We start from the raw sequence: 12,447 nt of genomic DNA on the forward strand, positions 1-12,447 counted from the left end.
AAAAAAAGAATGAATAGGTATATGTATAATTGAATCACTGCTGTACATCTGAAACTAACACAACACTAAATCAACTATACACCAATAAATAAAAATTTTTTAAAAATGTGTGTATATACATATATCGATACATCCATATATACAAACATAAATATAGGTGTGTATATATATTTCGAACATATCTATAATAGCATATGTATATTTGGAAATCACATAATACTTATCAAAACAAGTCACATATTTTGGAAAGACAGCTTAGTTAGAAACACAAAAGAGCAGATCCATTCTCCTTCCCTAGAGAAATCTGATAATTTTAAGACCCTGAGCATAGATGCTTCTGGCCTTTTCCAGCAGGCACAATACCAAGGTGGTGTCTCAGAAGACAAGCATACTTTAGTGGTAGATAACTGTTTTCTCAGCCTTGAATAACTGTGGCCACATTCTCATGAAAAATAAAATAAAATCATGGCCTGTTTTGCCAGTTACTTGAGTTTTCCCGAGTAGGAAAATTCCCACCCTGAGGCCTAGGAATGAAAGCTCCCGAAGAAAAAGCGCTCCTGCCCATGATGGTCAGGAGTGTGACTTTCAGCTTCTCCTTAACAGTGACAATCTGATCATGATGCAAACTCTGAAGAGTGAGTGAGTGAGTGAGTGTGTGTGTGTCCCAACACTTTCAAGTGCACATGCAAGAATTCAGCAGAATTATAGTCGACATTAGCCTGTCTTAATAATTGTTCCATTTCCTTCATCTCTCTTTTAGTGTATTATCTCATGATTACTTTTCCTCCCATTTCATAGGAGGATAAAGTCCCTGCCCTGTATCTGACACTATGCCTGGTGCTGTGGATGCAAAGATTCTTTCTTTCTTCATTTCGGCCCCTACCATTCCATAAAATCTTTGTGATATGCAAACCCGAAGAAAGATTCCTGCCCTGGAAGAGCTTATAGTCTTTTTTTCTTGGTCATTTCCAAAGAGTCAATACTTACAATTTGTCTATTATTCATCAAGTGTCCAATCTCAAGATATAAACATTTCACCTTATTTGGAGACAAAAACAAAGCACATGATCCCTTGGAATCTGTTTTCGTAATGGAACTTTCCTGTCTGGTGTTGTGTCAATAGACACAGATCAGACCGAGTGCCACCTGTACTACACTTGTCTAAATATTGGAGTTCAGATTACACAGGAAGAACAGAGTCCGTGTTTCTTCAAATCAGTAGCTCTTTTTCCTCTGACATAGCAAAAATGCACTGTTGTGCAGGGAGAGACACGTCAACAGAAAAAAATGTGAAAATCATTGAAAATGGTGAAATTCTGATATGTTTTCAAAACGTAGACTTAGAAACTTTGCTTTCTGACTTTATAGGTTTGAACCCTTGGGAAAGAGTGCTTTATTCCATGAGTCATAGATACTCAAGTTGTAGTCCTTGACTTACTGTCTTCCTTAATCTCACAAACAGAGCTCCCTTCAGTAGTCCCCAACCTTTCTGGCACCAGGGAGTGGTTTCGTGGAAGAAACTTTTTCCACATACCAGGAATGAGGGCAGGGATGATTTGGGGATGGTTCAGGGGCCTTATATTTATTGTATACTTTATTTCTATTATTATTACATCAGCTCCACCTCAGATCATCAAGCGTTAGGTCCTGGAGGTTGGGGACCCCTACTAGATGACCTTCAATTGACTTGTTGAACGTTGTTGTTGTTTAGTCACTCAATCTTGTCTCTCCATTTGAAATCCCATGGACAATAGCCTGCCAGGTTCCTCTATCCATAGAATTCTCTAGGCTAGAATACTGGAGTGGGTTGCTATTTCCTTCTCCAATTAAACATTAGCATGCACATCTTTTAAAACATGGATCTTTGGAGTCCAGTCCTGAGTCTATCATCTGAATCTGATGCTGTGCCTATATAACAAGAAACTTTTAACTTTTTAAATTGAAGTATAGTTGATTTATAATATTGTGTTAGTTTTAGCTATACAGCCAAGTGACTCAGTTATATGGATATAGATGCACATATATATGGTCTGATTATTTTCCCTTATAGTTTATTAAAAAATGTTTAATATGGTTCCCCGTGCTATGTAGTATTTTCTTGTTTATTTATTTTATGTATAATGATGTGTATCTGTTAATCCCACACTACTAATTTATTCTTCCCCCTTTCCTTTCCCCTTTGATAATAAGATGTTTCTTTTCTATGTCTGTAAGCCTATTTCTTTTTTGTATATAAATTCATTTGTATAGTTTTTTAGATTCCACATATCAGTAAGATCATATAATATTTATCTTTCTGACTTCAGTATAATCATCTCTAGGTCCATCCATGTTGCTGCAAATGGCAATATTTCATTCTTTTTTAATGACCAAGTAATAGTTCTCTGTGTGTGTGTCTGGGGGGGTGTGTTGTGTGTACCCATCTTCTTTCTTTAGCCATTCATCTGTTGGTGGACACTTACATTTCTTCCATGTAACCAGAGATATTTTGATTGACTTTAATCCTGAAGATATGAGTCCACTAAAAAAAAAAAAAATTTTTTTTTTTCACAAGAATTATTGTGTTTTGTTGGGTTCTTTAAGAGCACACATTAAATATTAGAAAACAAGTAGTTTTTTGAGGAGTAACCCCCAGAAATCATTGCTAAGGAAGTAGGGAATAGAGATGTGAAAAGGGAAGATTATTATCACGAGGCTGACTGGGTGGGCAACTAGGGCTTTGTCTCACTGGGGAAGTCTAGAGACAGGAAGCACATGCCTTAGAGTCACCATAAGAAAAAAGCCTTGCTAGCTTGTGGACCTAGCTATCCATCCAGTCCCCATCCATCATGGGCTGAGGGTAATGCCCTGGCCCAGCCAAGAGAAGCCCCTAGAGAAGAATCATAGCTGCTTTCAGTCTGACCAGTTCCTTTGTCTGGAAAGGTGAATGCCAAGGGCATGTGGCTACAAATCATTTTCCTGTACAAACTCCATTAAACCAATTTAATTCCTTGATTGGTTTTCCATATGGCATGGCCAAAGAAGTTTCCCTATCTTTTTTTCTTTTCATTTTCACCTCAGTTCTACTGGAATTAACCAATTATGGTTTCAGCTATTATATGTTTTCTTCTGTGGCTGTTAATTCTGCCAAGTCCAATTTTCCCATCTCTGCATCTAAATTTTACTTTGCAGATATAGTCATGATCATTTTAATTTGTGCCTGGTTGCACCTCCTGAGAAAAAATAAGCATCATACATGAGATTAAGAAAAATATAGAGTTCTGCCTATGTGTTAGCCAGTCACTGAGATTATTGTGAACATTACTCCTCAAAGAGTCTAAGACTTCTCTGTTGCCCAGTCCTGCTGTAACCCAGCTTCATATCTTATGTACATGTGTGAAAGTGAAATTATCTCAGTCATGTCTGACTCTTGGCGACTCATCAGTGAATTTATACGTGAGCCTCCTCCCTAAGCCTCAAATTCCTCTTCTGCCAAAACATAGATGTAGAGAACAAACATATGAATACCAAGGGGGGGATGTAGCGGGGAGGAGTGTATTGGAAGATTGGGATTGATATATATATACTCTATGTATAAAATAGAAAACTAATAAGAGCCTATGGTATAGCACATGGCATTCTACTCAATACTCTGAGCTGACTTAAATGGGAAGGGAATCCAAAAAGAGGGGATATATGTACACATACAGCTGATTCACTTTGTTGTACAGCAGAAAGTGACACAACATGGTAAAGCAACTCCACTCCAACAAAATAAATAAAAACAAAAAGCAAATTCCTCTTCTGCAAAATTGTGCTAATAATAAAGACTTCTTAACTTGCTAGGAATCAGTTAAAGTAAATTTGTTAAAAGGATTCCTGGCTTAGAATAAGTGTTCAATATGTGTTACTGATTATTAGCATTGTTGTTGTTATTTAATATTATTATAGTTTCCCTGCTTATCCATGGGAGCGTATGTTCCAGGACCCTCAGTGGATGCCTGAAACCTCAGAGAGTACTGAACCCTCTAGATACTATGTTTTTTCCCTATACATAAAGATGAATTTATTTATTAGGTACAGAGGTTAACAACAATAACTAAGAATAAAGTAGAACAATTATAACTATATACTTTAATGAAAGTTATGTGAATCTGGTCTCTCTCTTACTCAAAACATCTTATTGTACAAGTTCAGTGTCTTTCAATCTTAGCTAATTACTTTTAACTTTTGCAGCTTGTGGTGTGACCACAAAACTAGCATGAGTTTTTTTCCCTTCTTCACATATACAAGATTTGTTCTTACTGTAGATCTTAGCAACTTTAGCGTAGGCTTTTGTTTCTGACTAAGTGGAGAATGTTCACCTTTTCACTTAAAGGAATCACTTAGGGCTTCTCTTTAGCACATTTTAATTGCTAAAGAGTTTTTTTTTTGGTCATGCTCTGTAGCATGCAGGATCTTAGTTCCCCTGACCAGGGATCGAACCCACACCCCCTGCATTGGAAGCATGGAGTATTAACCACTGGAACACCAAGGAAGTCCCTAGCATCACTCCTCTCGCAGTTTGAGCCATTATTAAGTAAAGTAAGTGTCACTTGAAGAAGCACTGAGACACCAAATTTGCTACTAAGCGACTACAGATAGGACATGCTGGACCAAGAGGTCATTCACATCCCAGGCAGGATGGCGTGAGATTTCATCACGCTGCTCAGAACAGTGTGCAATTTAAAAGTTTGATGATGGGTTGTTTATTTCTGGAATTTTCCACTTAATATTTTCAGACTGTGGTTGACCACAGGTAACTGAAACCAAAGAAGCGAAACCATTAATAGGGAGAGACTGCTATATGATATGTCAGTTATTTCATATACTACCAGTCACTCTGCCAAAACCATGCTCGCCACCCACATATTTGTAAGAGCAAAAGGCTGAGGTAAGATGGCAGCCAAAATGCTCTACCTTACTGGTAAAACACTTGCCTTATAGGATTGTTGCTGATAGGGGGATGATAAAACAGTATTTGTGATGAGCCTGGTACATAGTAGGCACTTAGCATATGCTTCCCTCCCCCTTTTTTTCCATTTATTTATTTAGTTACAGCATGTGGGATCTAGTTCCCAGACCAGAGATTGAACCCAGGCCACCTGCATTGGGAGTGCAGAGTCTTAGCCACTGGACCACCAGGGAAGTCCTTTTTTCTTTTTAAATTAGTTTTTCATTGGAGTATAATTGCTTTACAATCTTATGTTAGTTTCTACTGTATAGCATCTGGTCCCATCACTTCATGGGAAATAGATGGAAAAACAGTGGCAACAGTGTCAGACTTTATTTTTTGGGGCTCCAAAATCACTGCAGATGCTGATTGCAGCCAGGAAATTAAAAGACGCTTACTCCTTGGAAGGAAGGTTATGACCAACCTTGATAATATATTGAAAAGCAGAGACATTACTTTGCCAACAAAGGTCCGTCTAGTCAAGGCTATGGTTTTTCCCGTGGTCATGTATGGATGTGAGAGTTGGACTGTGAGGAAAGCTGATCGCCGAAGAATTGATGCTTTTGAACTGTGGTGTTGGAGAAGACTCTTGAGAGTCCCTTGTACTGCAAGGAGATCCAACCAGTCCATTCTAAAGGAGATCAATCCTGGGTGTTCACTGGAAGGACTGATGCTAAAGGTGAAGCTGCAATACTTTGGCCACTCATGCGACGAGTCGACTCACTGGAAAAGACTCTGATGCTGGGAAAAGTTGGGGGCGGGAGGAGAAGGGGACGACCAAGAATGAGATGGCTGGATGGCATCACCGACTCTGTGGACATGAGTTTGAGTGGACTCCGGGAGTTGGTGATGGACAGGGAGGCCTGGCGTGCTGTGATTCATGGGGTCGCGGAGAGTCGGACACGACTGAGCGACTGAACTGAACTGAACTGTATAGCAAAATGAATCAGACATACATATACATATAAGTTAAGTTAAGTTCAGTCGCTCAGTCGTGTCCGACTCTTAGCGACCCCATGAACCACAGCACGCCAGGCCTCCCTGTCCATCACCAACTCCCGGAGTTCACTCAAACTCATGTCCATCGAGTCGGTGATGCCATCCAGCCATCTCATTCTCTGTCGTTCCCGTCTCCTCCTACCCCCAATCGCTCCCAGCATCAGAGTCTTTTCCAGTGAGTCAACTCGTCACATGAGGTGGCCAAAGTATTGCAGTTTCAGCCTTAGCATAAGTCCTTCCAATGAACACCCAGGATTGATCTCCTCTAGAATGGACTGGTTGGATCTCCTTGCAGTCCAAGGGACTCTCAAGAGTCTTCTCCAGCACCACAGTTCAAAAGCATCAATTCTTCGGCGATCAGCTTTCTTCACAGTCCAACTCTCACATCCATACATGACCACGGGAAAAACCATTGCCTTGACTAGACGGACCGTGGTTGGCAAAGTAATGTCTCTGCTTTTTAATATGCTATCTAGGCTGGTCATAACTTTCCTTCCAAGGAGTAAGCGTCTTTTAATTTCATGGCTGCAGTCAGCATCTGCAGTGATTTTGGAGCCCAAAAAAATAAAGTCTGACACTGTTTCGACTGTTTCCCCATCTATTTCCCAAGAAGTGAAGGGACCAGATTCCATGATCTTCATTTTCTGAATGTTAAACTTCAAGCCAACCTTTTCACTCTCCTTTTTCACTTTCATCAATAGGCCTTTGAGTTCCTCTTCACTTTCTGCCATAAGGGTGGTGTCATCTGCATATCTGAGGTTATTGATATTTCTCCCAGCAATCTTGATTCCAGCTTGTGCTTCTTCCAGCCCAGCGTTCCTCATGATGTACTCTGCATATAAGTTAAATAAGCAGGGTGACAATATACAACCTTGACGTACTCCTTTTCCTATTTGGAACCAGTCTGTTGTTCCATGTCCAGTTCTAACTGTTGCTTCCTGACCTGCATACAGGTTTCTCAAGAGGCAGGTCAGGTGGTCTGGGATTCCCATCTCTTTCAGAATTTTCCACAGTTTATTGTGATCCACACAGTCAAAGGCCTTGGCATAGTCAATGAAGCAGAAATAGATGTTTTTATATATCCCTTCCCTTTTGGACTTCCCATTCAGGTCACCACTATGATTTTATTTACAAATCAGAAATAGAGACACAGGTACTTCTTCTCTTATGATTTAAGGTGTGTGCCTTGGGTCTGGAGGATATGGCATTATGACGAGTATCTGAAGCGTTTCTAGAAGGCTGGCCTTCCTGAGTCCAGCAGGGTTGGAGATCTATTGATTTATGTGTCATATTGAGTTACAGTGACCTTACTATATCCTTTCCAAAATGCCTTAAGAAAGCCGTGATTTGCTGTTCTTGTTTGTATGACTCTCATTCTGCAATCGGCATGTCAGGTTGCTCTCTGTGCTATTTATAATTAACTATGAGTTTTGATCAATTCTATAAAATTTGTGCTTTTGTTTTGTGTTTTTTCTTTTTTAGATTTAATTGTGGGTGCATTTGGAACAGGAAAAGTAGCAGTTTACAGGTATGTGGTTGATGGTCTCTAAATGTTCTTTTTTTTATTATAACATATTAACTTCAGGTGTATGACATTCAATATTTTTATATATTACAAAATGATTACCATGATAAGTCTCGTTAATTACAACTTTTTTTGGCCTGTGATAAGAACTGGTAAGATCTACCTTCTTAGCAACTTTTCAATATACTGTATATATAACAGTAGCACAGTATTATTAACTATAAGCACCATGCTGTATGATGTATCTTATAAATAAATAATAAATCCCCATGACTTACTTACGACTAGACGTTTGTACTTTTGACCACTTTCACCCATTTCCATCACCCCCTCGCTCTGCCATCTCTGGCAACCACCAATCTGTTCGCTGTATCTATATGTTCATATTGTGGTTTTGATTTTTGTTTTTAGATTGTACATGTAAGTGAGATCATATGATATTTGTCTTTTTCTGAATTTTTCACTTAGCATAATACTCTCAAGGTCCTTCTGTGTTGTCACAAAAGGCAAGATACCCCTTTTAGTGGCTGAATACCCCTTTTATTCTTTTGAATATGTATACCACATTTTCTTTATTTCTTCATTGATGGACACGTTCTTCTAGTTGTTTCAAATGCATTTCCTCTTTGTTTTTAGTTTTGCCTTAAAGAGTATATTCCAGTTATTTATTTTGGAGAACATTTAGATGCTCTTTTTAAAGTTTGGAGGAATATTTTCCCCTCAGTATTTTCCCTTTCTTTCAACCTTTCTGTTTTTGTTCTCATATCTCATGACCAAACCTCCAGCATCTACTAACATAATGTTAAATAAGATATGAATCTTAGTGGAACTTACAAAATGACACACTTTTTAGATGGCCCTCCATTTAAATACTTCTCTTTGTTTTGGAAATGCATTAAAATGTGCTTATAGATAAGGAAGGTGGGGTGGGGGAATGGTATTATGTACCCTGGCCTCTGTAATCAAGTGTGGACACTAAATTAGGGAATAGAAATACTATCCAAGAATCAGTAGTCTTCAAAAGCAAGCATTGAACAATTCAAAATATGACAGATCTGGATTTTAAAATACCTAGTCATTGCACCTCTAATCCAATTTGACTGTTGTTCTTATAAAAAGAATGCACTGTGAAGAGACAGACATGCATACAAGGAGACCATGTGAAGACTGGAGTTAGGCTGCCACAAGTGAAGAACTTAGAGAAGCTAGGAGAGACCCCTGTATCAACCCTTCCTCAGAGCCTTCAGATAAAATGTGCTCCTCCTGATCCCTTGCTGTCAATAAATTTGTGTTGCTAAAAAAAAAAAAAGAAAAACCTGGCCATTCCAGACACTAACCCATTTGTAATCTTGGGCAAGTTTCTATAACTTTCTGAGCCTCAGATTTTTTTTTTTCATATGTCAAATAGGCATAATACTTACATTATAAAGTTATTTTGTTAAAAGGATTGAGACTCTGCATGTAAAGTACACAGAATAAGTAGGCAGTGATTGAAAACTGAGATTCTGTTTTCTGGTTTAAAAAAGTGTTACAGGAATGTAAGACACCAGGTTAGAATATCGAAAGGCAGAGAGCTGACCCAGGTGTTCTGGGCACATGACCTAGCACAAACCTAGGTCAACTCCCCGAGGGATTCTAAAGTTGGTTTCCTCAAGGAGGTAAGATTGTCTTCATCAGTACTAAGACATCCTCAGAGGGCTGACGTATGCCAGCTACTCTCCATTTCAGGGTGCAGAGAATCAGGTGATTGAAATGCTCAAAGCACAGGAAGGATTGGGGCTGTGTTTGTGGCCATGAAGCAGCAGCACTTGGAGCTGCTGCTAATGCTGCTAAGTCGCTTCAGTCGTGTCTGACTCTGTGCGACCCCATAGATGGCAGCCCACCAGGCTCCCCCATCCCTGGGATTCTCCAGGCAAGAACACTGGAGTGGGTTGCCATTTCCTTCTCCATTGCATGAAACTGAAAAGTGAAAGTGAAGTTGCTCAGTTGTGCCCGACTCTTAGCGACCCCATGGGCTGCAGCCTACAAGGCTCCTCTGTCCATGGGATTTTCCAGGCAAGAGGCATTTGGATCTGGAGTGCAATTGACTCGTGATCCAGCCACTATGCTCTGAATCTACATTTGCAACAAGGCTGTTTCCCATAAAAGGCTCCGAGTTGATTACTGGACACAACAGGGATACAAACATAGGTCCAACTGGAGCTCCACAAACACCAGCTTTGGCTTAAGACCCTCCTCCCGAGTGCCCTAGCTGGAGCTTCTTTCCCAAGCTGCCTTTTCTCTCCCTGTTCATTCCCAGGGATCAGACCTACATCACACTCTGGCTCCTAGCCTCCTCCCTCCCCTTTTTCCTTTATAGGTATTTACCTTAATAATTGTCTTGTGTGTCTAATCCTGTCTAACCTGCTTTTCCAAGGATTGGAACTCACAAAATATTGAAAATAAAAATCACCTAACAGCGTACAGATAAATAGTGTAAAGGAATTTAAGAAAATTCCCACTAGGCGCCATTATGGTAATCATGAAATCCTTTAAAGCAGTGTCCTAAACAACACGTTGCCCCATGGCCCAGCCCTCCCACCTGTCAGAGGAAAGCTTAAGCAGCATGGCATCATCTCACATTGTCATCTGGAGATCTGGCTCCCAGCTCTCCTGTCTTGGCACCAACCTTTAAAAATTTGCCCCGTTCCCTTTCCCAGTGATTTACTTTGTCTGGTTTATCCTCACCTGGGTGGTTGGAATTGAGTATTAGTCCCTCTCCTCCAGCTTGGCTGCACAACAGAATCACCTGGAGGGTGTGTTTGACATTCCAGTGCCTGGCCTTGACCCCAGGGGTTCTGATTCAATTGATCTGTGGTGGGCGTGGGCCTGGTTTCTGTTTGAAAGCTGTTGGCTGCTTCTGTTGTGCAATCAGGATTGAGAACCATTGCTCTGTGTAAAGCACAGAATGAGTCCACCCACCCTCATGGGTTTAGGTCAATCTGCAAAGCTTGGCTAGAAAATTGCCAATCAACACTTAAAAATCCCCACTGGCTATCTATTTTATATATGGTAGTGTGTGTGTCTGCATATTACTCTTTCCATTGGTCCCTTCTCCTTCCCGCTGTGTCCACAAGTGTATTCTCTATGTCTGCGTCTCCACTGCTACCCTGCAAACAGGTTCATCAGTACCATCTTTCTAGAGTCCATATACATGCATTTATATATGATACTTGTTTTTATCTGACTGACTTCACTCTGTATAATAGGCTGTAGGGAATTTGCTATATGAGTCAGGGAGCTCAAACTGGTGCTCTTTGACAACCTAGAGGGGTGGGATGGGGTGGGAGGTGGGAGGGAGGTTCAAGAGGGAGGGGACATGAATATACCTATGGCTTGATTCCATGACAGAAACCAACACAATATTGTAAAGCCATTATCCCTCAATTAAAAGTAAGTAAATTTTTTTTTTAAAGTAAGAGAATAACAAAGCAAAAAACATTTAAAAGTCCCTATCCAGGGACTTCCCGCGTAGTCCAGTGGCTAAGACTCCACGCTACCAACGCAGGGAACCCAGGCTCAATCCCTGGTCAGGGAACTAGATCCCACATGGCACAACTAAGACCTGGCACCTCCAAATAAATAAAATAAAATAAAAATTCAAGGACTTACAGATGTGACGCAAGTGACTGTAGGATGATGTATTTCTTCATATTCAGATGTGAATGTGGATAGACTAGCAGATCCCAGGGAAGTATTTCATAGCCATGTCACCAAAATACTGTGAGCACTCCACAGACAGAGCAGGTCTGTGAACGCGGCTTTGCTCCACGGTCTCACAGCTCCATAATATTCATGAGCAACCAGAGGTGTCTGAACGTAGCTAGTTGAGTCCGGAGCCCACCTGTTCACGCAGTGAGGGGAACTCTTGGCACTGGGGCTGGGAATGTTGGCAGTGGCTTCTGCCTGCAGCTCTCAGGACTGGTTAAAGCCGTACATCTTCTCCCTGCAGAGCGAGGCCAGTTGTGACGGTGGGGGCCCAACTTCTCTTGCAGCCGGTGATCATCAATCTGGAAAACAAAACCTGCCTGATTCCAGAATCAATGGCACCTGTGGCCTGGTGAGTTTCTACAGTGCTTCTTGCCCTCTTGTATGAACTCAGATCACCTGGGAATCTCGTGAACTTGTACTTTGGGGGCCATAAATCTGGGGCGGGACCTGAGACTACGTTTCTGAAGATGCTCCAAGGTGGTGCTGATGCTGCTGGTCTGAGTACCACATCCGAGTAGCCAGGAGTTAGTCTGTTTTAAAAAAAGTAACTGACACAGTGCTGATCGTTCACTGTCGACTTATGTGAAGGGTATGTCTCCATCTACAGGCGCCACATGAGATGAGAAACAAAACTATCCTGAGAAAATTCCCAGCCAAGCGAATCCTGGAGTTCTTTTAGAATCTTGGATACCAAAATCAACATTAAACAAACTGAAAATATAATAAAAAAAAATCTTTATGTTTGTATTTGCATATGCTTAGGACAGGGAGGCCTGGTATTCATGGGGTTGCAAAGAGTCAGACATGACTGAGCGACTGAACTGAACTGAACTGATAGACACTTTCCAGACATGTGCTGTACTTTTTTTTTTAAATAGTCAAACTTGGGTCAGATTACTCACTTTCTGTGCTGAAGACAGATATGAATTTTATAACCTTACGAGTACAATGAGATGGAAGGTAAATGTTATAGAGATTTTTGTGTCCTCACCTATATTTTGGGGGCCATGATCTCAACATCAGAAGCAGCAGTTAAATTATGGTTCCTTAGCCTGTACTGTAGGAGAACACAGCTTAGACATTTTCTGAGAATTTTCTTTCTGAATCTGGCCAGCTCAAGGAACTGCCACTTTGTTTCTCAGTATGTAGGTCCTCCAGGGTCAGAAGTCTGTCCTATTGGGTAATGCTTTAGGGTAATATT

The 12,447-nt window shown here is 40.6% G+C and overlaps 1 protein-coding gene across 1 annotated transcript in view; it reads left to right on the top strand.

Moving 5' to 3' along the window:
- The window catches only part of ITGA8 (integrin subunit alpha 8), a 203,458-nt gene that overhangs the window by 84,660 nt on the left and 106,351 nt on the right, over positions 1-12,447 (top strand). Inside the window, exons 14-15 of the mRNA XM_055429258.2 lie at positions 7,454-7,499; positions 11,488-11,595. Of these exons, the coding sequence (XP_055285233.2) occupies positions 7,454-7,499; positions 11,488-11,595 (154 nt within the window). The remainder of the gene's footprint in view (positions 1-7,453; positions 7,500-11,487; positions 11,596-12,447) is intronic.

The sequence above is a fragment of the Moschus berezovskii genome, chromosome 15, assembly GCF_049115385.1.
Source record: "Moschus berezovskii isolate FMDL1 chromosome 15, NW_MosBer_1.0, whole genome shotgun sequence".
In the NCBI taxonomy this organism is placed as follows: Eukaryota; Metazoa; Chordata; class Mammalia; order Artiodactyla; family Moschidae; genus Moschus; species Moschus berezovskii.